The sequence below is a fragment of the Leptopilina boulardi genome, unplaced genomic scaffold, assembly GCF_019393585.1.
Source record: "Leptopilina boulardi isolate dan_hultmark-lab unplaced genomic scaffold, ZJU_Lbou_2.1 LbouV2_122, whole genome shotgun sequence".
NCBI lineage: Eukaryota > Metazoa > Arthropoda > Insecta > Hymenoptera > Figitidae > Leptopilina > Leptopilina boulardi.
Genome location: NW_026137666.1, coordinates 907,559 through 934,665, shown reverse-complemented (window position 1 = coordinate 934,665; position 27,107 = coordinate 907,559). Strand labels below are relative to the sequence as shown.

The following is a 27,107-nucleotide window of genomic DNA, read 5'->3' as shown; positions in this document are numbered from 1 at the left end:
TTTATTTCCGAAAATTGCGCCGTTAATGTTGGGGAAAAATAAAAGAAAGCGCAATAAGGGAAAAATAAATTTTTTTAATTTTACTTTTATTTAATAAATATTATAAAACATTTATAATAAACTTACCTTATAAAATTCACTGAAAACTTGCATTTTAATTTTACAGGAAATTTGTCTATATATCTTTAGAGTACTTTCCGGAGATAGTTTTAAAGAAATTCACAAAGCAAATTTCTGTAAAACTCAAAATTTAATATTTCCTAAACTTTTATCCACAATTTTTCGGCAAACTTAATCGGATAACTATCCTGAACTTCGCACCGCGAGTTATAAAACCGAGGACATATAGAGCTCGCCTGAACTTCCCCTGAAGCTCCCCAACTTAGTTTCCGAACTTAACACGGGGAACTCCGCGCGAACTCCCTGCGAAAAACGGTGCTGTCTGGGGAGTTTATTATCAAAGCGTTTTCAAGGAAAAACTGATAATTTTCGATAAAAATTGACACTTTAACTCCCTAAAATTTTAGGTTTAAGGGTACGGTACTCTCGGTTTTAATGCGAGTGTAACTTGCACTTGTCCGATTTTTTAATTCCTTCGATCAACGACAATATTTCCTCATAAACTAACAGAATCTATTTCATTTTTTGAGTTCAGATGATTCTCTCAGAAGTTATGCTGGTCACCGCGAGATACATTTTTTTGAGGACCCTTGGAAGATCGCATGCAAAGGGTTCTGATCTCGGCTAAGTACCTGCAGTCGGTAACTTCTCGGTCGGTAATGCAGATTTCTACTTTATCAGCAGTAGGTAAGATAGGAATCTGACAAAAATTTCAACTCGACTGATAAGGTAGGAAACTGTTTTACCGACTGAACATTGAAGTTAGTTTACCGACCACCCAATAGATGTCGCTCACTTCAGTCTGTGTTTTTAACATTTTTAACCAAATTAGTTTACCCGCCATCCAATAGATGGCGCTCACTTTTATTATCAACTTTTTTTTAAAATTATTTTTTAATTAAAACTGTTTTACCGACCGACTTAGTTTACCCGATACCTAATAGGTGGCGCTCACCTTTATTATCAACTTTGTATTTTTAGATATTATTTTTTCTTAAGGGGGGAACACCAGTTGTAACTCAAAAAATAATGCTTTTTTCAAGAATATTTTCCAAAAGAACAATGAATCTTTTTAAAGAATACTATTTATTAGTTAAAAGTACATGTAAAAAGCTGTAATTTAAAAGAAAAAAAAAATTTTTTTAACAAAAACTTTTGGAGATATGAGCCATTGAAGTGGCGTCTTAAGAAAAAAGGCGAATTGCGGTGACCAGCATTCTGCAAGTATACTTCGTCTGAAATACAAAAATGAAATTGATTTACATTTATTATAAGATTATCTAGTTCGTGATCGAAGGATTTAAAAAAAAAAAAAAATTTGACAAAATGGCGACCTGTCAAAGTCAAAAGTATGATTTTCGTTAAAAAAATACGGTCGATTTTCAGCTATATAAAAAAAAGTTTTGCATAAAAAAAAAATCCTTCGATCACGAACTAGACTTATATGTGTAAATGAAGCACACTAAATTTTAAATAAATCGGTTTAATGGTATTCGAGTAATCGTGGTCACCGACTTGGAAAATGTCATTTTGAGAAAAACGCATTCAAAGTTTCAACTTACTTTTTTTTGTTCAGAAGAAATTTTGTTTCCAAGTTACAAAGAGTCATCGATTCTTGGACCATATAATAACTCTTCCGCAGTGGTTGCCGTTTCTAAATCATAGGAAAAGGCCATCTGTCGTTAGGGTCAGTTATGGCTGGCCACCTTGTATGAAGCCACGGGACGCGCCGATGCAGTGTTCTGTATATCTCATTTATTTTTCACCGGATCAACTTTGAAATTTACAGACACATTTCTAAATATGTGTACTTTAAGAAAATGCACAAAAAAAAATTGATTTTTCGAAAGTTACAACTGGTGTTCCCCCCTTAAAATAATTATTTTAAATTTATTTCCGCGCAACAGTGCTGCGCTCTTTACATCATGGTAAAATTCTCGCTTTGTCGATAGTTGGTAACTGGTCGACCGAGCGTGCGAGCTAGTTGTGTACGGTGCCGCGCGAGTAGGACTTCCACCCGGCGGCGGCGCGCGCCGCTCCGTGCCTGCGGTAGTGGTGGGATACTGCCTTTAAGAGTCGGACTGCTCTCGTGAATCCACATAATCTGTTCTAGATGAGCCACAAGAGTAGTAAGAGTCATCTATAAATGATTGCGTATTTAAAATATTTTACGAATTATATTTTTAAAATTTTGAAAAGAACATGTTGCGACCTAATTAAAAGTGTCGAGACTTGTTTTTGTGACGTCATATAATGAAAATATCTTAATGAGGTAGATAGGGTATACTGCGCATGAGCAATGATACTTAATCTCTTTTACCGACCAAACATTGAAGTTAGTTTGCCTACCACCCATTTTCTGTGTCCCCGACTTTGTTTTTATTATATATTTTTTCAAAATAATTTAAAACATTTTTATTGACCTAGTTTACCAACAAACCAATAGATGGCGTTCACATCAATCAGTATGATCATAATAGTTTTCTTAAATATTTATTTATTTAACCCTTTCATGGCCAGTGGGACACATACGTCCCACCTACTTCAAAAAATCATAACTTTCTTAAAACTTAATCGATTAACTTCACTAAGATCTCATTTTGAAGGGGAGGGATAGAGTAACAAATGTAAATACATGTATTTTTTTAAAAAACTACCCTCTTTGAAATACACCCCTTCAAAAAACCCGAAAAATGAGAAAAATGAAAAAACAGGTATAAATTTCAGAAGAAATTTTTTTTTCAGGCTTTTATAGTAACATATGTTTAAAAATATTGCAACCTTTGTAAAAAAAAATTAATATTAAAAATCCAACCCGAGGGTGCAGAAAAATAACTAAAACTACCCCTAAAAACCAAAACCTTTAAAAATTAATAAATTCGCTTGAAAATTGTTACTTGGGGGTTTTCGGGGTCGCTGATTACGAATCCGATGTCCGTCTTTAAGAATTCAAAATGGCGGATCCAATATGGCGACCGATAAATATAAAAATTCACTAGATTCATTTGAAACTTGTCACTTGGGGGGTTTTCGGGGTCGCTGATTACGAATCCGATATCAGATTTAGAAAATTGAAAATGGCGGATCCAATATGGCGGACGAAATGATTAACTTTCATTAGATTCATCTGAAACTTATTACTCAGGGGTTTTCGGGGTCGATAATTACGAATATGATGTCAGTTTTTAAAATTGCAAAATAATGCTGGTGTCATTATTGCCTATTAATTTTGTAGGTTTTAGTGCCTGTTGTTAGGAGTTTAGTATGAAAATGAAAATTACAGACCCAGGCTCAATCGGTGAGGTAGTGGGAGAACGCTACACAGAGAAAACGAAACGACGCGCTGATTGCCTTATAACAGCAGTTCCACATGGGAGCTTCTTTGCTACTGTCGTACCCCCCCTTTCATTTACCCAATGCACTCCCCTCTACGCCATCGTGGAGGGGAGTGCATTGAGTATGTACTCAATGCATTACTCAATATGATAATAATCAGTGAAAATTATTTTTTTGATTGTTGAAAACTGAATTCAGTATCTTATAACTTATGAATTAGGGGTGGATTTCAAGGGTAGGGGGTGAGTTTATTATTATTATCCATATCTGTGAAACATTGAAATACTTTTTTACAATTCAGAAGCACTTAGAATCCATATAATTTTTTTTATTTATTTACAAAAACATTTATCATTAAGGGGTGGTTATTTGACTTAAGGGTTGTTTTTCAGGGGTTGTTTATATTCAGTATTAATACTTAGTTATCATAGAAAATTTTTTTTTTCATATTTTCGAAAATCAGTGAAAATTATTTTTTTGATTGTTCCAAACTGAGAATAGTTATGAATTAGGGGTGGGCTTCAAGGGTAGGGGGTGAGTTTATTATTATTATTATCTATGTCTGTGTAACTTTCAAATAATTGTTTATAATTTAGAAGCAATTAGAATCTATAGATTTTTTTTAATCATTTATAAAAACTTTCACCGTCAAGGGATGATTATTTGACTTTAAGGGTGTTTTCAAGGGGTTATTGATCCTTTTCAATTTTTAAGCAACCAGGCAATGTTTATAAATAAATAAAAAGTAGATAAGAGCTGAAAAATATTTAATTCATCAATTTGGTTAAATATCAGTTTTTTGGGGTAGTAATGTACCGTGGGGGTGGTTTTAAGGGGTGAGACATGTTAAAAAATTTTTTTTCTCATACTGAATACTTTAGTAATTAAATCTAATATACATTATAAGTCTAAAGTAACGACAAAAAACTCGGCCATTAAAGGGTTAAAATATATAACATGTAGCCGTGTATGATAACAGTCTGGTCGGTAATGCAGATTTCTACTTTATCAGCAGTGGGTAATGTAGGAATCTGACATAAATTTTAACTCGAGTGATTAGGTAGGAAACTGTTTAAGGGGAGGTTCCACTGGTTTTGATGTTTTTTTCAAAGATTTTTTTTACAGTAAAGAAAATATTTGTTACTTAAAATTTTTTTATTTAAAAATACATGTCTTAAGATAATTGAAAATTATTTTTTTTTCAAAATGGCGTCTTAGAAAATGGCTGCCAAAAGTGGTCCTCTCTAAAAGTGGTTCACCCTTTTTCTCTGGAACGGTTAATCTAAAATGAAAAAAGTAAATAGTTTCTTAATCTGTACCATTTTGGCTATCCTGTTGACTAGAATCAGAATTTTTTATTAAAAAATAACCGAATGACAGACTTTTGAATTTTTTACCATAATTTTGCAACTTAAATTGTTTATAACTTTTTTAAATATTAATGAATTTTCAAAATCCTAGTCCACACGAAAACTACACATTTAAGGAACATGCTGTCCAAAAATCAAGTTAATTGGTTAAATATTGTTAAAATGGGAGTGTGAACCAGTTGAAAATATGTGGTTTCGAGAAAAACGCGTTTAAAGTTTTTATATAAAAATTTTGGATAATATTTTTCAAGTTGACAAAAACTCAATGAATTCACTTGAATTTTGTTACTCGGGGGTTTTCGGGGTCGCTGATCACGAATTTGATGTTACTTTTTAAAAATTCAATATGGCGGACGAGTTTTACAAAAATTTTTCATTTTTGAAAACTGGCTTCCAATTCGTAATCAGCGACCCCAGAAACCCCTAGATACCATGATTCAGATAAATTCGACAATTTTTCAAAACATTCGTCCGCCATATTGAATCCGCCATTTTGTAATTTCATAGACGCGGTAGCTTATTTTAAAAAGAAACTCTACATGATAGTTTTGCAAAAAGATGCATTAAAATCGGTTAACATTTGCCGCTTCGATAGAATTTCAAAACAAAAATTGCACTTTTATTCCACTGTAGGGTAAGGGGTACAGTGACCGACACCCTGGGCATACTTTCAACTTTAAATGACATTTTATCGTAATTTATTAAAGATTTAGTTATAAAATAAATTTTAAATAAAAGATTTGGGTTAAAATTTATAGTACACAAGTTTAAAATTAAAAAACACCTTGATAAGAGTTTATAATATTAATTTAAAAATGTATGGTATGAAAACAGTGAACGACACCCTTTAATAAAATAAAAAATATTTAAACTTTCTATTTAAGTAACATGATATTTATTAGTATTATCATAAATTTTATTATTCAGACTTAATGTACAAAAAAAGTTGCTTTTAAAATATAATTATTTAACAATTTTTTCATATTTATAAAATTTGTAATCAATAAAGCAAATTTTTTGAGGTTAGTTTTCTAGAAAGTATTAAATATTGAGGAAAATATAAACATATAAAATTTTGTATAAACTGTATAAGTTTTTAAATATTGTATATTAATTAATTTACTAGTGAGATTTAATTAAATATTATTATTTTTATAGTTATTATCGTTTTTAATAGCAGGTGTCGTTCACTGTCTGGGTGTCGGTCACTGTACCTTTTACCCTACCTCGCTTCGCATGAAGGGGTTAGCGTTTTCGCTGTCATAAGTACTCTTAAGGGCGAGTTTTGTGCATTAGACTATTTTTACCGTATTCTTAGGTATGTATACTAACCAAAAATGAAAAAAAAAATTTTTCGATTTTTTGAGAAAAAAACCAGTGGAACCTCCCCTTAACTGACCAAACATTAAAGATAGTTCACTAACCACTCAAGAAATGGCGCTCACGTCATTATAATATAAGTTACAAGTTTTTTATTTAAAGCTGTTGTTGTATTTTTAAATTAATTTTTTTATAAAAAATGTTTAAAGTCAGTTGTTTTTATTTATTTCTTCAAAATATATATATTCTTAAAAATTAACTTAAACTAATCATAAAATTTTTTTAAAATTAATTGTAACATAACCTCAAATCTAAAATTACAATTAGTCTTAACATTATAGTTAATCTTGAATTACAAACTAAAGCAAATCTTAAATCTAGACCTAACCTAAAATAATAACAGAGATATTAGATTATTTTCTTTATTATAGAAATATTTTTTTTACATAAATTTATACAAAATTAAACTTGTTTTAATTTAAATTCAATATGATTATATGGACCACCAATATACCTGAGGCGTAATTGTCCAGCATCAATAGCTTCTTGCATTTGATCGAAGCATATGGAGTTGTCAGTGAACATAAGTACAAATCGTGAAGGTAAGAAAGTATTAAATTTTCCATCCACTTCAACGACTACCTTTTTCCATATTTTGTGTTGGCAAACTAGATTTTGGTAATAGGATACTTATGTCCAGGAGTCAACTCTGAAAGCGGTTTCGTGGACAGGAAACCCTCCATACGACCAACAGCCGAGGGGCTATTCACTGAGATCCAAAAGATCCAGGGACGACGTACTCCTTTTTTTGTCAATTGTCATCATTGGTCGTCCCAGGCTGTCTCTTGGATCTCGCATTGATCGCATTGTTTTGTTAATTCGACTATTGGCTTCCCGACTTCCTTCAAGACGTATAATTTACAAATGTCGTTTATTGTTTACATTTGTGTAAGGGTTAAATATTTTATTATTTATACTTATAAATATAAACACAATTATATTAACTTTTAAAACAGTTAAATATTTATATTATTAAAATTTTTTAGGGAAAAACAAAGTTAATGGCAAGTTGGTTATTTAAATTAAATTTAATTAACATTCAATTCTTTATTTTTTAAGGTTACTTCCAAGGTTATTTATATGAAATATTTTTAATTAAAAATTAAAAATATTATAATTAATACTTTAAAGTGAATTTAATGTAACACACAATAAAATAAATAAATAATCAATTGGATCAACTGGATCTCTTGGATCTGAGTGAATAGCCCCTCCCCAACAGAATTTATTTTACTTAGATCCATCTTTAAAGACTAGACGATATCTAAGAAAATAGAAACAGAATCAGCAAAATTGCTCATGCACGCTAAATTTATACCTAAAATTTTTCTCGTGCATGCGTAATTGCTTAAAGCCCCCACCCTATTCTATCCAATTGCGCACGATCATTTCAATAACCACGCCCACTTTCATAGTACGCATGCGCGTTTAATTTTGATTCTATGACGTCACAAATACATTTGTAGACAAGTTTAAACATGTCCAGACGTGTGTAAATTTGTAAATTGTTTAATTTTTAGGTTTTTTTATAAATAAATATAAACAATTTTAATTATTTTAAAAAAACATTTATTTGCAATAAAAATATACATTTATGGACTTAATAAAAAGTGGTCACAATTATTATAAAAATCTTGTAATGTTGAATTATTATCAACTTCATCGTGACCCAAAGGAATATTTGTCGGTACATTGGATGGTTGTAGTAACCATTTTCAAATATTATATACATTTTTTACAGAACAATGGAAATTATTGTGTGTGCGATTTGTACATGGAGTATATTGATTTAAGGCTAATTTTTCCAACGACGGACAATTCAAATCATTTAAATTTAATACATTTTGTGTATAGCTTTCTAACCATTTTTGTTTCTCTAAACCTTTTACATAAACTGTAAGTGTACCTATTAATATTTCTTTCAGAATTGGTTGTAAATCTTCAGAAGGTATGTGTCACATTAACGAATTAATATTGTTTTTAAAAATACGCGGTAATTAAATCAAGATTTTATAATATAGGTGGCGTAATTAAAGAAATGCGCTCTCATTTGTCATGCGCCGAAAAAATCTTCAGTTGTCAGCATCGAGCTGTTCGCTTTAGATCGTTCTAATAAAGTCACTATTTCGTTCAAAGAATTTATCGTTTACTTTTGTAATTTCACCCTTTATTATGTTAAAATACCCATCCTAAAAAACTAACTTGACATTTTGGCGACCGTGACAGGACACGGGTTATTTGTGTGTGAAAATAATTTATGTTGAAAAGTGTTCGATATTCCGACGCGAAACAAAATGGACGACCTAAAAAAGAAAAGAAAACTGCAACGTGCAAGTTTCACAAGAGAACTCAACGTTTTGAATCAAGGACTTGAAGCGGACATAAACGCACAAAGTCTAAAAATTTCCTTTCACATGTTGGAAGAAAAAATGACACAATTGTCCGCCACGACTGAAAAATTCATCGACTATATATTAGAAGATCCAGAAACAACCGATGAAGCACTCGAAAGAGAAGTCGAAGAGGCTGATGAATACAAGAGAAAATACTTATCAGCAAGATTCAACGTGGAACAACGCTTAAATGCACCGACCGACGTTGTTGTGACGCACAACGGAACCACGCCACAAACTGAAAGTCGAAAAACCTACAGATTGCCACAAATCGAGTTGTGTAAATTTGGAGGCGACATCAAGGAATGGCTTCAATTCTGGAGCTTATTCAAGAAAATCCATGAAGATTCGAATTTATCCAAGGAGGACAAATTCCAATATTTAATACAGGCGATGATTCCGAGTTCACGAGCCGCATGTTTAGTGAAAAGTTATCCCCCCACGGGAGATAATTACGACAAAGTAATATCTGGATTAAAAAATAGATTCGGTAATGATAGTCTGCAAATAGAAGTTTATGTGAGAGAACTTTTGCAATTGGTACTGAAGAATTCTATTACACCGGCAAAAGATATTCAACTCTCCACGTTATATGATAAAATTGAATCTCATTTGCGGGCCCTAGAGTCCCTCGGTGTTACCTCCGACAAGTGCGCCGCCATGTTATTTCCCCTAGTGGAATCTTCCTTACCAGAGGAACTACTTCGCGCTTGGCAACAGAGCAGCGCCATGCATGCTAGTCTTACGCAAGATGCCGAAAATGCCGAAATACATGCTGAAGATAGGTTAACGCAACTTATCAAATTTCTCGAAGCCGAAGTTCATAACGAAGTTCGTATTTCAATGGCTGTGAAGGGTTTTGATTTAAAATCGAGTGAGCAAAGTGATAACGCGAAAAATAAAAAATCAAAAAATCGCAGTGATGATAAAAACATTCCCTCGGCTACGGGATTATTGTCAACAAAAGACAAAATTCAACCGTGTTTATTTTGTGACTCTACCGATCATCAAAATGCTACTTGTGAAAAAGCTAAAAAAATGATAATTGTACAAAGACGCGAAATCGTCAAATGTAAACACGCTTGCTTTAATTGTCTAAAATTTGGACACGGGTCCAGACAGTGTACTACGAAGGTGAAATGTGAGTGGTGCTCTCGTCGACATGTTTTAATAATGTGTCCTTACCTCGAAACGAAGAATGTTACAGATGATTCTACATCGGTTAAAAATGATTGCATTTTGGCTAATCAGAGCAATGATCCTGAAGTCTTCATGCAAACTCTAAAAGTCAAATTGTGCAACGAAAATAAAAATATTTCTGTGCGCGTTGTAATAGATACCGGGTCTCAGAAATCATATATCACAAAAGAAATGTGTAAACTGATAGGTTATGAGCCTATTTCGGAACAGCTAATGATACATTCTTTATTCGGTGGTAAAAATTCCGGTACGGTTACGCATAAAAAATACAACGTTCGTTTGGAAAGTTTAAATGACAAAAATTCGTTTAATTTCGTCGCTCTTGATCAGAACGTGATTTGTAATCACGTACCCTCGGTAAAAAACGGTATTTGGATTCAAGAACTTAAAAAATTGAACATTAAAATCAGTGATTTCGAAACTAATGATAATTCTGTTGCGTTGTTGATTGGAGCTGATTTTGCTGGCAGATTGTTAACCGGTCAACGAAAACTTCTCGATTGTGGTTTAGTCGCAGTGGAAACCGTTCTTGGGTGGACATTGATGGGCGAAGTTCCGCAAAATGATATTGAACGAGAGAATCCTATTTTACTTGCAACCACCCTATTCGTGAAAAATGATAATATCAGTGATTTATGGTCTTTGGAAGTTCTGGGGATAAAAGACCCGATTGAATTAAAAACACAAGGTCAACTCGAAGAAGAGGTTACCCAAGAGCTCCTGAAAACGCTAAAAATGAATGAAGAAGGCCGTTACGAAGTTGAATTGCCGTGGTTACCAAATCATCCTGAACTAAAAGACAACAAGGACATGGCTATGAGACGTCTCCAATCCACGGTGAAAAAATTGAAGTCCGAGGAACTGTACGAGGCCTACGATGCAGTATTAGATGACTGGATGCAGGAAGGCATAATCGAGTACGTTCCAAAGGAAGAAGAAGATCAATGGGGTCGTTATTTACAACATCGACACGTATTGAAGGAAAATAGTACAACCAAATTGAGACCAGTATTCGATGGTTCAGCCAAGGATAAGTCATCACCGTCGCTCAACGAATGTTTGGAGAGAGGTCCCAACCTCATCGAAATGGTAACATCTAATTTATTACGCTTTCGTCAAGGTAAGATTGGTATCGTTTCAGACATTAAGAAAGCTTTCTTGCAAATTAGTATTGATCCTAGAGACAGAGATTCCTTAAGATTTTTATGGTTATCAGACAATGGAGAAACTGTAATTTTACGTCATCGTCGAGTAGTTTTTGGTGTCAATTCGAGTTGTTTTATTTTAAATGTCGTAATAAATGAGCATTTACAAAAAACTTTAGACGGTTTACTTGATGGATCAATAACAAAGTACAGTAAAGAAAATATTGCTAAACTCAAAAAAAGTTTTTATGTTGACAATTGTTTAGCAAGTATCAATTCAACTGAAGAATTAACGAATTTCATTCTCGATTCTAGAGCTGTGATGGAGGAAGCTGGGTTCGATCTTCGAGGGTGGGAGTATAATCACGATAACTCGCCCCAAAGCCAAGCTGTAGTTCTGGGATTGATCTGGAATAAAGAGGATGACTGTTTTTCGCTGAATCTGTCTGCCCTGGACCAGTGTTGTGATGCAAAAATCACTAAAAGAAAAATACTTTCGTCTGCTCATCGAATATTCGATCCATTGGGAATGGTTTGTCCTATTTATGTTATGCCCAAGAATTTTACTTCAGGAGACGTGGGCTCAGAATTTAGCATGGGACGACGAAGTAGATGAAAACGTGAAATTTCGATTTTTAAAATGGGTAGACAATTTAAAAAATTTAAGCGAAGTAAAAATACCCCGGGTCATTTTTGGAGATATAAATACAGACGACGATATTAGCATACATACGTTTTGCGATGCTAGTCAAATCGCTTATGCCGCTGTAGTATTCATTAGAATCGAAAATGAATCGGGGATCCGCGTAAATTTTATTCAAGCTAAAACGAGAGTAGCTCCACTAAAGAAAAATAACTCAGAAACGCGACAAAGTATTCCGCGTCTCGAACTCTTAGCGGCAACAATCGGTATACGTTTAACGGAATCCATTTTAAGCTCCGTCGATTCAATAGACGTGAATAAAATAAAAGTTTTTTATTGGTCAGACTCCTCAACTGTCATTGCCTGGATTCGTCGGGATTGTAATTGGGGAACCTTTGTTTGGAATCGCGTCCAAGAAATCCGTAATCGTTCAAATCCCGATCAATGGAATCACGTGCCAGGTAATTCCAATCCGGCAGATTTACCGTCTAGAGGATGCAATATCGATCAACTGATTTCGTCAAATTGGTGGGAGGGTCCGACGTGGTTGTATTTGAAAAATCAGGACTAGCCGAAATTTGAATCGATTTGCGATGAATCAGAAATAACGAATGAGCTAAAAAAGAGTAGTACAGACAAAACAAAAAGAAATACGGTATTAATGTCTACTTTGAAAAATTCTGAAACAACAGATACTTCCGGTTTAATAAAAGAATGCTCTGACTTTTTTAAACTCAAACGCGTGGTAGCATGGATTTTCAGATTTGCGAAAAATTGTAGGAGTACGAAAGAATCGCGAATAACGCAAGATTTGACCTTTCACGAAATACAAAACGCGGAAAATTTGATAATAAAATTAATTCAACAAGAAACTTTCACAGGCATCGAGGATGAGCGAGTCAAGCAATTCGTGCCTTTCAGGGATGGATTAGAATAAAAACTAAAATGGTTTTGCGCAAAGATTTATTCAACTTTCGCTGTCCAGTAGTTTTACCAGGTAATCACGAGATTACTAAAATGATTATTGAAGAAAAACACAAGGAATTAAATCACGCGGGTGTAGAAATCTTAATGAACAGTCTTAGAGAAAAATTTTGGATTCTAGGCGGAAGAAAAATTATTCGAATAATTATTCGCCGCTGCGTAGACTGCCAAAGACACGACTCGAAACCCTTGCAAACAATTCCTGCACCTTTGCCTCAAAATCGTGTTAGGGACGCTGCCGTTTTTGAAATATTAGGAGTTGATCTTACGGGTCCTATTTATCTTAAAGGAGGTCAAAAAGCATGGATTTGTCTATTTACTTGCGCGATTTTTAGAGCTGTACACCTCGAATTAGTTACTTCATTGTCTACAGCCTCATTCCTGTTAGCTTTGAGACGACATATCGCAAGACGCGGTAGACCCTCCATTATCTATAGCGACAATGGAACGAATTTCGTTGGCATAAATAATTCGTTGAAACGCATAGATTTTACAAAGCTGGCCCAGACTAGAGCAATGAGACAGATTCAGTGGATTTTCAATCCCCCTGCTGCAGCTTGGTGGGGCGGATTTTGGGAACGCATGAACGGGATATTAAAAAGATTATTGAGACGTACTTTAAAAAGATCATGTTTAAACTATGAAGAAATGTTGACGGTTTTACTAGACTCTGAAGCCGTCATTAATTCGCGTCCAATTACATTTTTGTCCGAAAATGATCATGAAGTGGTCCCGCTTTCTCCATCTATGTTTCTACAAGAAATCAAGGAAATTGGCGTCGTAGATTTAGATCAAATAGAAAATTGTCAATTAGACAGAAAGTACATGTATCGTTAAAAGGTTAAAGAAGCACTTCGTAGCAGATTTCGAAATGAGTATTTAGGCTCACTTGTAATTAAAAATTGTAAAATAAAGAATACAAGAAGTGTGACTGAGAATGATATTGTATTGATTGAAGTAGACGATAAAAAACGAATAGATTGGCCTTTAGCTAAAGTTAAGAAAGTAATTACGGGTAAAGATGGCGAAATTCGAGTTGTTCGCTTGGCCACTTCTAACGGTGAATTGACAAGACCAATTCAAAGGATTCATCCTTTAGAATTAAAATTTAACGATTCGGACATATCTAACGACGAAATTGTAATCGACAAATATAAAGAAATTATACAAACTCAGGAAAATGACAAAATTGATGAAACAATTTGTGAAATTGAAAAAACAACGAACTCCGTTCCTAAGGTTGTAACTACGAGGAGTGGAAGAAAAATAAGAAAACCCGATAGACTCACTTATAATTGAAGAAAATTTTCATTGCATTGTATTCGATTTAAATAGTTATATTGATTGAGATGTAATAATACTTTGTTTATTCAAACCATCTCAATGGTGGGAGGATGTCACATTAACGAATTAATATTGTTTTTAAAAATACGCGGTAATTAAATCAAGATTTTATAATATAGGTGGCGTAATTCAAGAAATGCGCTCTCATTTGTCATGCGCCGAAAAAATCCTCAGTTCTCAGCATCGAGCTGTTCGCTTTAGATCGTTCTAATAAAGTCACTATTTCGTTCAAAGAATTTATCGTTTACTTTTGTAATTTCACACTTTATTATGTTAAAATACCCATCCTAAAAAACTAACTTGACAGTATGTCACCAGCATTTCAACCAATACCATGATAATTAAATGCAGTCCATCGATTTTGACTCTTGTATCTCCTCTGTAGGCGGCTCCAGGCATATGGCTGCTCGAAGAGGAACACCAATGGATGAACATCTTCTTGAAGTGGGATGATTGCTATCTCTTTTATGATAAACTTGTTATAAGGTCTTTTGAAGCACTAGAAATCAACAACGTACGCCATGGTATCTATAACAGATGAATGACTTTAGCCTCTAAGAGTTGCTGTATGTATACTCTTATCCCCACTCTTTTACCATTACCGCCACTACTCACTTTTACCCCTACCCTTTACGATACTTTCTTCACAACATTACTGATGGGTGTGTATTGAATAATTTGATCATGATTAATTAAACAATAAGCTGCTGTATTGTCTGGGAAATTTTCACTAGATTCAAATTCAAGTTTCACATCCACAGAAGCTTGTTTAAGAAATTAATTTTGCTTGGAACAATCTATGACAACTAATGGTGCATAATCTTTAAATTCATTCCTGAACAGTAAAGGCTCAGGATCTTTACCATAGTATGATGATTGAAAATTACAATACATCTCATAGAGAATTGAAAATTGATTTTGATTAAAATTCAAATTTAAATTACAATAAGGATAGTATTGTGAATTTAAGAAAAGTTTTACATTTATGAGATTACAGCTATCAAAAATATTTGCATATCTTCCAGGATGATCTTTTCGATTTATTTGTAATCCAAGGATTACATATCGAGGTTTCTCAACCTGCGTTGAAGTTTTTACAGTCCAAACATGTTTTTGAGTTGTAGGTAACAATGGGTATTCATACATATCCCACGATCTGAAGCTCATAGATATAAGAGGGTCTTTTCAATAAATTTTAATTAATTATTATTATAATTATTAAAATATTATTATATATTATATTATATATTATAATATTATTATATATTATATTATATATTATAATATAATAGTATAATAATAATTATTATTAATTAAATAATAATTTACATCAAAATAACCATTCGCATTGGTTATTCTAAGATCTTCATCGAATTCAGGATAGTCAGCCTTTTCAGCATAAATTAATTTATTGGGTGTGTGAGAAACATAGGCTTTCATAGTGGTTGTGGAAGAAACAAATTGAAAACATGTGTATGATGATCATGTTAATACAGACATGACATTTACCAAATTTTGTGAACTTTGTTCAACATGCTGGAACTCTGATAAATATGGCTTCGTAGTCATTGGTAAAGACTTTGCACGGTAGGTAGGTGGCAACATTCATACTTTCTCCTTTTTAAAAATCCTTTTTTTCAATTGTAAATAGAAAAATTAATTAATTAATAAGTTTTATAGTTTCTATGTTGTCATTTTTTTTAACAATTGAATTTTTGAAAATTGTTTAAGAGATAAATTAAACTTTTATAATCGATGCAAATTATTGTTTTTAAAATACTTTTAAATAAATCTTTTTTTTTAATTACATTTACATTAAAAATAAATAATAATAAAATAAAGAAAGATAAAAAAAGTTTTCTTTATTAAAATTATGATTAAATTAATTTAATTGAATTTAATTAAAAAACAACAATTTGCATCGATTATACAAGTTTAATTTATCTCATTAAACAATTTTCAAAAATTCAATTGTTAAAAAAAATGACAACATTGAAACTATATAACTTATTAATTAATTAATTTTTCTATTTACAATTGAAAAAGAGAATTTTTAAAAAGGAGAAAGTATGAATGCTGCCACCTACCGTGCAAAGTCGGCGGCTCAACTTCTTTATCGACTATCAATTTGGATGTCACTAGAAAATGCCTTAGCCTGTCAAACTCACTTACGCGAACATTTTACACTTTAAACTTTATTTATTTAATAATAACACGTTAATTTATCACAAATACAGCACAAATCTATCACTAAATACTTTTATTATTCAATTCAATTACACTTTTCCACAGTTTTCACTCAGTTTCTACACAATTTTCACTCCAACTTAATGTTTAACCAATGTGTAGCGAATGTACAACGAATTCCGATTTCGAGATCCGCCAGGGTAGGTTGACACTACTTAAAGGTTATAAACTTGTACGAAAATGACTTTTCATGTTATATTTTACATGTTTGTTATTATTGTTTGAAAAAAGAGTATTTTAATGAACTATTCTATAATTCTCAGTTTGAAGCTTTAATGAAAAAGTATAAAATTAATTTCTACTCAACATTCAGTAATTTGAAAGCATCTATTGTTGAACGATTTAATCGAACTCTAAAACGAAAAATGTGGATGCAATTCAGTCTACGTGGAAATTATAAATGGTATGATATATTACCTAATCTCATTTCCAATTATAATAACACTAAACATCGGACTATTGGAATGATGCCGAAAGATGTTACTGCAGAAGATGTTGAGATTTTGAAAGAACGATTTTTGAAGCTAAGAAAAATACTTTTAAAGAAAGCATAGTTTAAAATTGGTGATAAAGTTCGAGTCAGCAAGTATAAAAGCGTGTTTGAGAAAGGTTACACTCCCAATTGGACAACAGAAATATTCACAATAGATCAAGTCTTGTCAACTAAACTTATAACTTATAAACTCAAAGACTATCAAGATCAACCCATTAGTGGAGGATTCTATGCAGAGGAACTTCTTAAAGTAAAATATCCAGATATTTATCTGGTTGAAAAAATTCTCAAGACACGTGGAAATAAAGTTCTCGTCAAATGGCTTGGCTTTGATAACTGTCACAATACTTGGGAAGAGAAAGCAAATTTACAACTTAAATCAAAATTTATTCTAATAATAAACATTGACAATGCCAAATTTAAATATTAATCTCAAAATTGAAACAAGTAGAAATAATTTGAAACAATTATCACAAAGTGAATTTAATACTCTCTATAATGTAAATGTTTAATAAAATATATTTTAAACATTATTGTAGATCTCTAGTCCTGGAATAAGATCTTACACAGAGTGCAACATACTTTCATGATATGCACGTTGTAATTTTACGTTATTTAATGTTAAATCAACAATGAATCAATAATGAATCAATTACTACATGCATATCATGAAAGTATGTTGCACTTTGTCGAAGATATTATTCCAGCAGTGGGATTACTAATAGCGCCAGTCGCTATGTAGCGCTTTTCGTTATTTAGAATTAAAAACTTACATATTTTTAGTTAAATTTGTTCCAAATCATGACCAAAATAAATTACCGTTGACAATTTCTTCAAAGCTTAAACTGCAAGATGGTAATTTAGAAGAAAATATAAACATAACCCCTCTAGACAAGGACATTGACATAGAATTCATGTCAATTTCCTAAAATATTTTATCTACGTAGCAAACAAATACAATATGAAGGTGGAATCAATTCTCTAACTTTATGTTTGCCAACTGTTAGTTTCAAATAAAATAATTAACTAGTGACGAAAAAAATTATACTTTAATATTGTAAATAACTTATTAATTTAATAAATAACAACTTTAAAAATAAATTATCTAGTTTAATGTTAAAATAATTTAGAAAGGAAATAAATTTTTTTAATTTAATTTAATAAATAAAAATTAAGAAAATTAATCTTATTGCAAGAATAAAAATAATAATTGCATAAGATTTAAAATTAGGATATTATTTACCAACCTAAATTTAAAAATTGATAAATTTTTTTAATTAAATTAATTAATAATTTTTTAATTAAATTGATTTAAATTTTCATTTCTTGAAAAACTCTTTAACTCACAAAAAATGCCGTATACATTTTTTAGTTAACCCTTGCGTGAGAACAAAAATTCTATTTTCGAGGTTATATCTTCAAAATTTTTTTAATTAAATTTTTTTTCCCATTTTAGACAATGTCTAATAGAAACTTTTAATCCTATGAAAAAGATAATAAATATAAATGCAATAAATATTTAATTATTAATATAAAAAAGAAAAGTAAATAGTTTATTATTATTGGATAAAGTTGAATTATTTTCTTGATTTTTTGTAAAGATAGAAATTGGAAATAAATGTCTCCTTTTTATCTTTATTATTATTATGTTTTCTTTAGTTTATAATTATTAATTATAAAAAAATTTAAGGTTTAAATTTAGAAATAAAAGTCTTAATATAATAATATGAATAATTATCGTTGCCTAGAATTGCCTTTTTTATAACTTTTGAGATTTGAAGTGTTACACTTGGAAAATTTGTCAGGCTTTTAGATATTTCTTTTAATTGCTTCATTTCATCATTGTGGGAAAATATATTATATTTTATATTATATATTATATTATAATATATAATATAATATTATATTTAATGAGTAATTATTATGTACTTACATTTCTCAATTGCTCCTCAATACACTGCCAGCAATAACATCCTTCCATTTTGCGACTGCCCTGGTGACTCATCTAGAACAGATTATGTGGATCCACGAGAGCAGTCCGACTCTTAAAGGCAGTACCCCACAACTACCGCAGGCACGGAGCGGCGCGCAGCCGCCGGGTGGGGGTACTACTTGCGCGGCACCGTACACAACTAGCTCGCACGCTCGGTCGACCAGTTACCAACTATCGACCGAGCGAGAATTTTACCATGATGTAAAGAGCGCAGCACTGTCGCACGGAAATAAATTTAAAATAATTATTTTAACGGCATGTGGGAACCTCCCACGTGACTTAGTATGGGAAAATGTGTTTTGGTAGTATACATTTCACTCTAAAATGAGAAAAGATTTTTGTCTAAAATTTTGAGGGATGATACATTAGGGTACAAAGAATCTCGCTTTTCTCCGAAAAATGCATAATTTTGAGTAAAATTATTAAAAAATGATGTTTAAAAAGTGGCATTTTTAAACGAAAATGAAAACAAAGATGGCGGCGCATACACAGACGTTGCTTTAGTGTGTTAGTGCTCCAGTAAACAGCGCCAATTCGAGCGAGTGGCAGCTGAATGAACTACGATTAAATACATTATTTTACTATTTATTGCTTTTTTTTAATATTTTTGCGTTAAGTTATGGTAAATGAGTAGAACAGCGAGATTCTTTGTACCAAACAAAATCATTTCTCCAAAATTTTAACCCAAAATCATTTTTTATTTCAGAGTAACTTTCAAACCACAAAAAAACGTCCTTTGCCCACATGGCCTTAAGAAAAAATAATATCTAAAAATACAAAGTTAATAATAAAGGTGAGCGCCACCTATTGGGTATCGGGTAAACTAAGTCGGTCGGAAAAACATTCGGTAAAAAATGTTAATAACACAGACTGAAGTGAGCGCCACCTATTGGATGCAATCTTGGGGGGTATGGGGATTCGAAACCTGATTTTACGCACGCAAGTCGAGAACGTTAACCGATCTACTACCATGGACACGTATAAGAGTAGATATACATATATATATATATATATATATATATATATATTGTGACGTGGCATTTTGCCACACACAATAATTAATAGTTATTTAATTTATCACCCCATCAAAATTGGAATATTCCTTTTTCCTAAAATAAATAAAATAAAAAATTAGACAAAATAAATAATTATTTGAATGTAATAATAAAATTAAAGTAAAATAATAGACTAAACCTGTGAACTCGTCGAATCACTCTCGCATTATTTTGATAAATAAAATTTGTATACTCGCGTTCCAAAAAATGTTTTCATGTTATCCAAATCCATGGTCGCTCATCTATTACGAAGTCAGCAGGGGAAGTACTTCCTGGTGCACATATTTGGATGAGATTCCTGAATATTCAAGAGCACCAGGAAGCCGAAAAGAATATTGATTGTTTTGATCCTGTCACAATAATGGGGGCAACCATTTTGAATAGAGGACACCACTACGCCCTCTGGTAGAGTTGCGATCTACCTTACCAGCGACATCGATGAAATTTATCGACGCGTGATATATCGATTATCGACAAATAGAAAGTTATTAATTACTTTCACTGGGACTCACCACCAAAAAGAAAGCGTGAAAGGTGACGCCGACTAGAGTAAAAGTTCAGCCATTTAATTATTCTCGTTTTGATGCCCAAGAAGCACGTAATATATCCTCAATATCAAGGTAATATTACACGTGAGATTCGTAATATAACGCTGTAATATTACAGTAACCTTACAGTGATCTTAAAATATCCGCCTCAAGGTAATATTACCGGGAATATTACAGTAATATTACAGACTGATTTGAGTTATTCATAAAGCATAAAAAACGTAAATATATTATAAGTCAATTTGGCTTGTTGGTAAAACTCTGGACTCGTGTGCTTTGAGTTCGGGGTTCGATTCCCTGGATGGGTAGATTTTTTTCGTAAAGAAATGTTCCCATAATATTACTGTAATATTCTCTTCTAATATTACCTTAATATTAGCGCGTAATAATACAGTAACATTACCGGTAATATTACCTTGAGGCGGACATTTTAAGATCACTGTAAGATTACTGTAATATTACAACGTTATATTACGAATCTTACATGTAATATTACCTTGATATTGAGGTTATATTACGTGCTTCTTGGGTGGTGGATCAGGCAGCACGCCAAAGTTTTTAAAAGTAAAAAAAAGAAATATCAAGTTGACCATGTCTGGACGAGGCGCAATGCGGGGACGGCGTCGAATTAACGGTGAGTCCCAGTGACTTATAATTTCCATTTCTCGCCAGATTGGCATAAAATAAAAAATAAAGTTTTGAAAATAATTAAGTGATGTTTGCTCACCGCATGGCAAGCGGAATAATGCTTATAAGTTGTGCCATAGGCCGAATACATTAAGTAAACTTGTTATATGTCATTTAAAAAAAAGAAGTAATAAATTAATAATAAAATTGAATCTTGAACTTAAATAAATATTACAATTAAATTAAATTCAGTGAAATAATTAATGTGTTTTTCTCCTTACCTCCCCCTCTCCGCGGTTTGCTAGGAAGTTTTCCTAACATTTTTCTGAACTAGTCTGGTAAATATTTAAAATAAATAAATAATTAACTTTTATATATTTTTTTTTTATAAAATATTCTGGCGCTAATAAATTATTCTCTTATAAAATTGATATAATTCAAAATTAACCTCAAAGTGTAGATAACATTTTGCTAGTATAATTCAATTTATAATAATTATTATTATCCAATTATTAAGACTTAATAAATTTTAATAATAATAAAAATAGGCTAAAACGTTTTAATATATATATATGTATATATAAATGTTGCCGCAATCTTGCAATGAAAGATTGCTGCAAGCATATTGTAAGCTTGTGATAACCACATATTAACCTTTCATTACAAGCTTACATTAAGCTTTCACTGCAAGGTTGCAACAATCTTTCATTGAAAGATTGCGGCAATATTTTTTTTAGAAAGCTTGCAGCAACCTTTCATTGGAAGATTGCGGCAACATTTTTTAACAGTTTGCAGCAACCTTTCATTGCAAGCTTGCTAATGTGGGACATTTTGTTACTGGAGGCAATCTGGCTAGAAGCTTGCCGCGCAAGCTCGGAAACTTGCAATTTTTATAATGCTGCAAGGTTGTTGCATGTTTTTGTGCTGTCTGGGCTATAAGCTTATAATAATAGTTATTGCCTTCATAATAGCAATGTAACTAAAAAAGTATGACTTCATATTATGTATGTAATTTATTACAAATATTTACCATTGTTTGCTGTCATCATGTCTCCTACTTTCGCTACTTTTCAAGTGACATGTTGTATCCTTTTTGTGCTTTGAAATTTTTATGGACGTTGAAATAAACAGACATATATTAGTTAAGACAGTGACTCCCATAGGACAATAAAAATATATCCCTTTCGCTAATTCTTCTGTAAAATAAAGATGTTAAAACAAATTAATTTTTCCGGTAATATCATGTACAATTATTATCAATATTATCAAAATTGTCACCTTATTGGGGAAACCACATTAGGGGGTTGAAAAAATCGATTTTTGCTTCCTCATGGAGGAAGCTTTGTAGTCTTTTCGTTTATTAAATTTTTAAAAATGGTGATAACAAATTTTTCTCTATACAGAAACATGTTATATGAGATTCTGATCCATTTTTCGGATGTATGTGTGTATGGATCGTTTTTGTGAACACGATATCTGTTACAGGTTTTAATGGATTTGGGTAAAATTTGGTAGGCTTATTTATCACATTAATCTCTCAAAAATGACAAGAGGATTTTTAAAAATACCCCCAAAAAAAATTTTATCGTCTTTTTCCAAAAAAATTTTTTTAATTGGAAAATTTTTTAAATAGATAATCTTAAGGTAATATATAATATAATCGTCTTCTATACGTCAAGACGAATTGATTAGTATATATAAAGTATAGATTTGATTGAAATTTAAAGAATTAATGAAAGTTAAAAAATAAAAAATTCACATTTTATCTTAAAAATGTTGTGTTTATTAAAATTCAAGTTTATATATGAAATAATTTTACTCCCTGCATGAAAACGAATTGATATGTATATATAAAATACAGATTTGATTTAAATTTTAAAAATTAATAAAAATTGAAAAATCAAAAATTCATATTTTAGCTGAAAAATTTTGTTTTTTTTAATTTCAAGTTAATACATAAAATAATTGAATTCCTTGCATTGAAACGAATCGATTCGTATATATATATATAAAGTATATGTTACACCCAAAATGAATTACAATTTTCTTAATTTTTCAAAAAATATAATGAATTTAAATTAGTTTTTAACTAGAAATGTTTTAAATCAATTAATTGAATTAGAGAAATTCATAGCTTCCTCCACGAGGAAACAAATTTTTTGCTCACACAATGAGGAAGCAAAATGTTTATGAAATAAACATAAAGGTCCCTCCCGACCCCCTCCTTGTTTTTATTGTATAAATCGTTAGTTTAAGGGGTTAGTACCACATCTTTCTTCAAAAAAATGATTTAACTCGATTTGCGCTCGGGCCGGTCGCTCTGGAGCCAGTCAAGACGGTCAGAACAGATAAAAAATAAAATTCGGAATTTTCAATTTTGAAAATTACTGCCATATAGAGAATAAAAATGCGCATCTTTTTCGTTAATGAAATTTTTTTGTAGGATTATTATTTTTAATAATAATGGAAAAAAACTATTATGAAGGCAATTAGAGACCTGTCGGTAAATACGTTTACTTTAGAAAATATAAACATTTTCCGAAAATGGAATTTGCGCGTCAGCACCATCGCATCAGTTTTCACTGCGAAGTCTGCTGTGGCGATGGTGCTGACGCGCAAATTCCATTTTCGGAAAATGTTTATATCTTCTAAAGTTGTTCATGAAACGGCACGAAAATTTCCAAAAAACTTCATTATATATTAATAAACAAATGTCTCACTGGAAGTTTTGTTAACTCGAAAGTTCTCCGCATACTTTTTCTCGTCGAAGTTGAGAAAACGTATTTACCGACAGGTCTCTATTTACATTAACAAATAATTTTTCAATGAATTTTTTAAAATGTTTTTATCGTCTTTGGAAGACCCAAATACGTAAGTATACCAATTTTCCATTAATTTCACTAAGATTTGTACGAGCAGTGACGATTTATGTTTTGAAAATTAATTAAATTCGAGAATAAAAAATTTGCAGTTTTTTTCCATTATTATTAAAAATAATAATCCTACAAAAAAATTTCATTAACGAAAAAGATGCGCATTTTTATTCTCTATATGGCAGTAATTTTCAAAATTGAAAATTCCGAATTTTATTTTTTATCTGTTCTGACCGTCTTGACTGGCTCCAGAGCGACCGGCCCGAGCGCAAATCGAGTTACACGATCCGGCTCCTCATATCAAAAAACGGGGCTCAATGTAAAAGTCAAGCGCTTTCCCCGGTTGAAAAAACTTGTACAAGAAAATGTACAAGTTCTCGTACATGTTCATTAATGAACTTGTACAATTTCTTGTACATGTTCAAGTAATGTTCTTGAACAAGTTCAGCATCCGGAATTGAGACATGTTCTTGTATTAGAACTTGTACAAGTACTTTTACATGAACACCTTTATGTTCTTGTACAAGAACATTTGTTTAAAAATGTTTTAATAATTTATAATTATTAAGACTTTTCTCTTATGAATGCTAAAAATCATTGCGCAGCTGTAAAGGCATAAGAAAACTACTGCGCAGCCTTTAAAGTTTTTCATTTTTAATTTAAAAAACATAAGTGAACATGTACAAGAACATGTTCCACATCTGGTACAAGAAAATGTACATGAAACCTACACTAAAAAAAATCTACAAGAACATGTACATTTTCTTGTACAAGTATATTTTCTTGTCCAGGTCGTCCAGGATCTTGTAAAAATTCTGGTATAAGAACATGTACAAGAAAATGTACAAGTTCATTAATGATCATATACAAGAACTTGTACATATTATTGTACAAGTTTTTTCAGCCGGGTCGGAGCTTACTCTTCGCGCCGCACAATGTATGCTTTTATATATAGGGGAGAGTGACAAACAGTGGGACACTTTTCTTTCAAAGACAAATTAATATGTCAATTTTATATATTTTTGAACACTTTTTGGTATTACCTATCATAAAGTTTGAACTCTTTTCTATACAATGCGCATATTCTATTAAGATTATATTGTGATTAAATAAAAAAATTTGAAGTTTTTGAAACTTGATACATTTTTCTTGTTTTGAAGGTTTGTGTTTAACAGTGGGACACCTATTATTAAGAACCGAATAATTATTTCAATAATAATATTCTGCTTTATACTTTGTAAACATATATTTTTTGCATTAAATAACGTTAACAAATGTTACAAAACACTCATAATTTAATAATATTTTATATTTTTATAATACGATGTCAAGTTTCATATAAAAAATTGCTATTTTTTTCACGTTTACAGTACTGCTGATCATACGTCATAATTTGATCATAACCTAAAAACAATTTGGAGCAAAATTTGAATAGTCGTTCTCTTATTAAGTGTTACTTTTTAAATGTTGTCGAACAATAATTGTAATAATTATTAATTATAAATTTTGAATTTTTTATTGTTTTTTAGCATAAAAAAATCAAATTTTTGTCGCTGTGTAAGTATAAATGCGCATGCGTATAGCTGACACTACTTATAATCGTTGTTACCAAAATCCACGTTTCATAAACTTAAATTTTTGCCTGTCCCAGTGTTGAATGTCCCACTGTTTAAATTAAACAATCGCAACAAATTATTTAAATAAAAATTGTTTGTGAAATTTTAAAATATTTTAAATTATTGGATATTATACTTAAAAACATAAGTAAACGAAGTAACAATTACACTTTTTTTTAAAACTGTCCTATCTATATAAAAGTCAGCATTGTATTTCAAGAAAAAATTTACTCTGGTACGTCAAAAACAGTTTTTTTTCAATTTTCTTTGTAAATAATGAATCAATGTGTCTATAATTTTTGGAGATAGTGTGATGTCATAAACATGGTTTACATTTAAATTTTGGTCGAGTTTCTTTAAGTAGTTTTTCAGAAAATTAAAGTGTCCTACTGCATAAACTGTCTCATTGTTTGTCACGCTCCCCTATACAACTATATAAATATAAATAAATATAAAAATACACATATAAATGTAAGGCGTTGTCCGCAGTGGCGAGACAGCCGGTGTGGCGAGACATTAGGATATTTCAGACAGCTGAACTGACTGTGCTGGCACTTCTGGTCTGAATGTCAAGTTTTATTGTGCTTTAACTTTTCCATATGATACATACGTTTTTGATGTACGAAATATCGCTATACTGTTAATAACAGTTTCAAGATATTTTAAAAGTTTTATTTCCCATCGGTATAAGTGATAATATATAAAAATTTCCGGAATTTTCTGAAGGGTTAAATGTTTTGAGTCTTTAGTATTTAAGTTTCCTTCAAAATTTCCAGAGCACTATGAATTATTGTTCGATGCATAGGATTGTACATCGCCATTACCGAAAAATGCTGTTTCCGCATTGGCGAGACACTTGTTGTCGGCAGTGGCTTTTTTATATCTAATAATATTGTACATGTCCTAATGAATTTGATATAATTTTTGTACGTTTTGTCGACAATATTTTTCATAACTATAGTTTAAATTGAAAAAGATGAACAGGAAGAAAAGCTTATTTGTTTTTAATAACTGTGACATGGATTAGCGGCTCACAATCAGAAAAATATTTGCCTGTATTTTTATGATTGAATAAAACAATATTATGATTTAAAGGCATCAATTATTATACTCTTTCTCTTTGATTCCTTTGTTTTTGTTACGTTTGAACGATAAAGACTCTGATTTTAAGATAGTGTCTCGTCACTACGGACGATTTTTTATGTCGGTAGTCGCGAGACATTATCGTAAATCGGCAATAACTTTTTTTCCAATATCTGTTCTGTAACTGTATAAGTTAAATTTGCAGTATAGAGTCACACCTGTCCATGGATATATATACAGACTTGATGTTCTTGAAAATGTGAGTGCTATAACAAAAAAACCGAGGGGCCGTTCACTCTCGAATCACCTCAATAGTTATTTAGTGATTTCAAAAAAATACTAGCTATTTCAAGTGATTTCTGTTATAAATAAGTTTATTTAACAATCCATACTTTAGTTTGATGATTCCAGAATAAATGTGTATCGAAAAGCGTTTCTACTCTCTGCTTAACACTAATCGCCATAAGTAGCAGTGATTCACATTGATTCGTAGTGATTCACATTGATTCGCAGTGATTCACATTTATTCGCAAAGATTCACATTGATTCGCAGTGATTTAAATTGATTCTCAGTAATTCATTGCGATTCAGAGTCATTTTATAATAACTTGTGTAGAAATAAATTTTCTTATTTCTTTATTATAATTACCTTATATA

At 31.3% G+C, this 27,107-nt stretch overlaps 2 protein-coding genes and 1 long non-coding RNA gene across 4 annotated transcripts in view; 1 reads left to right on the top strand and 2 right to left on the bottom strand.

The window, feature by feature from the left end:
• The window catches only part of LOC127287452 (G-protein coupled receptor Mth2-like), an 81,705-nt gene that overhangs the window by 7,218 nt on the left and 47,380 nt on the right, over positions 1 to 27,107 (bottom strand). For both annotated transcript variants that reach the window (XM_051314403.1, XM_051314395.1), the window contains one exon: positions 21,909 to 22,074. In XM_051314403.1, coding sequence (XP_051170360.1) covers positions 21,909 to 22,074 — 166 coding nt within the window. The remainder of the gene's footprint in view (positions 1 to 21,908; positions 22,075 to 27,107) is intronic.
• The window catches only part of LOC127287467 (beta carbonic anhydrase 1), a 246,247-nt gene that overhangs the window by 173,636 nt on the left and 45,504 nt on the right, over positions 1 to 27,107 (top strand). The gene's annotated exons all lie outside the window — the stretch shown is intronic.
• LOC127287507 (uncharacterized) lies at positions 1,190 to 1,978 on the bottom strand. Its single transcript, XR_007843893.1, has 2 exons — positions 1,683 to 1,978; positions 1,190 to 1,355 (listed from the first exon to the last, which is right to left on the bottom strand). It is a non-coding gene; the product is annotated as an uncharacterized LOC127287507 (long non-coding RNA).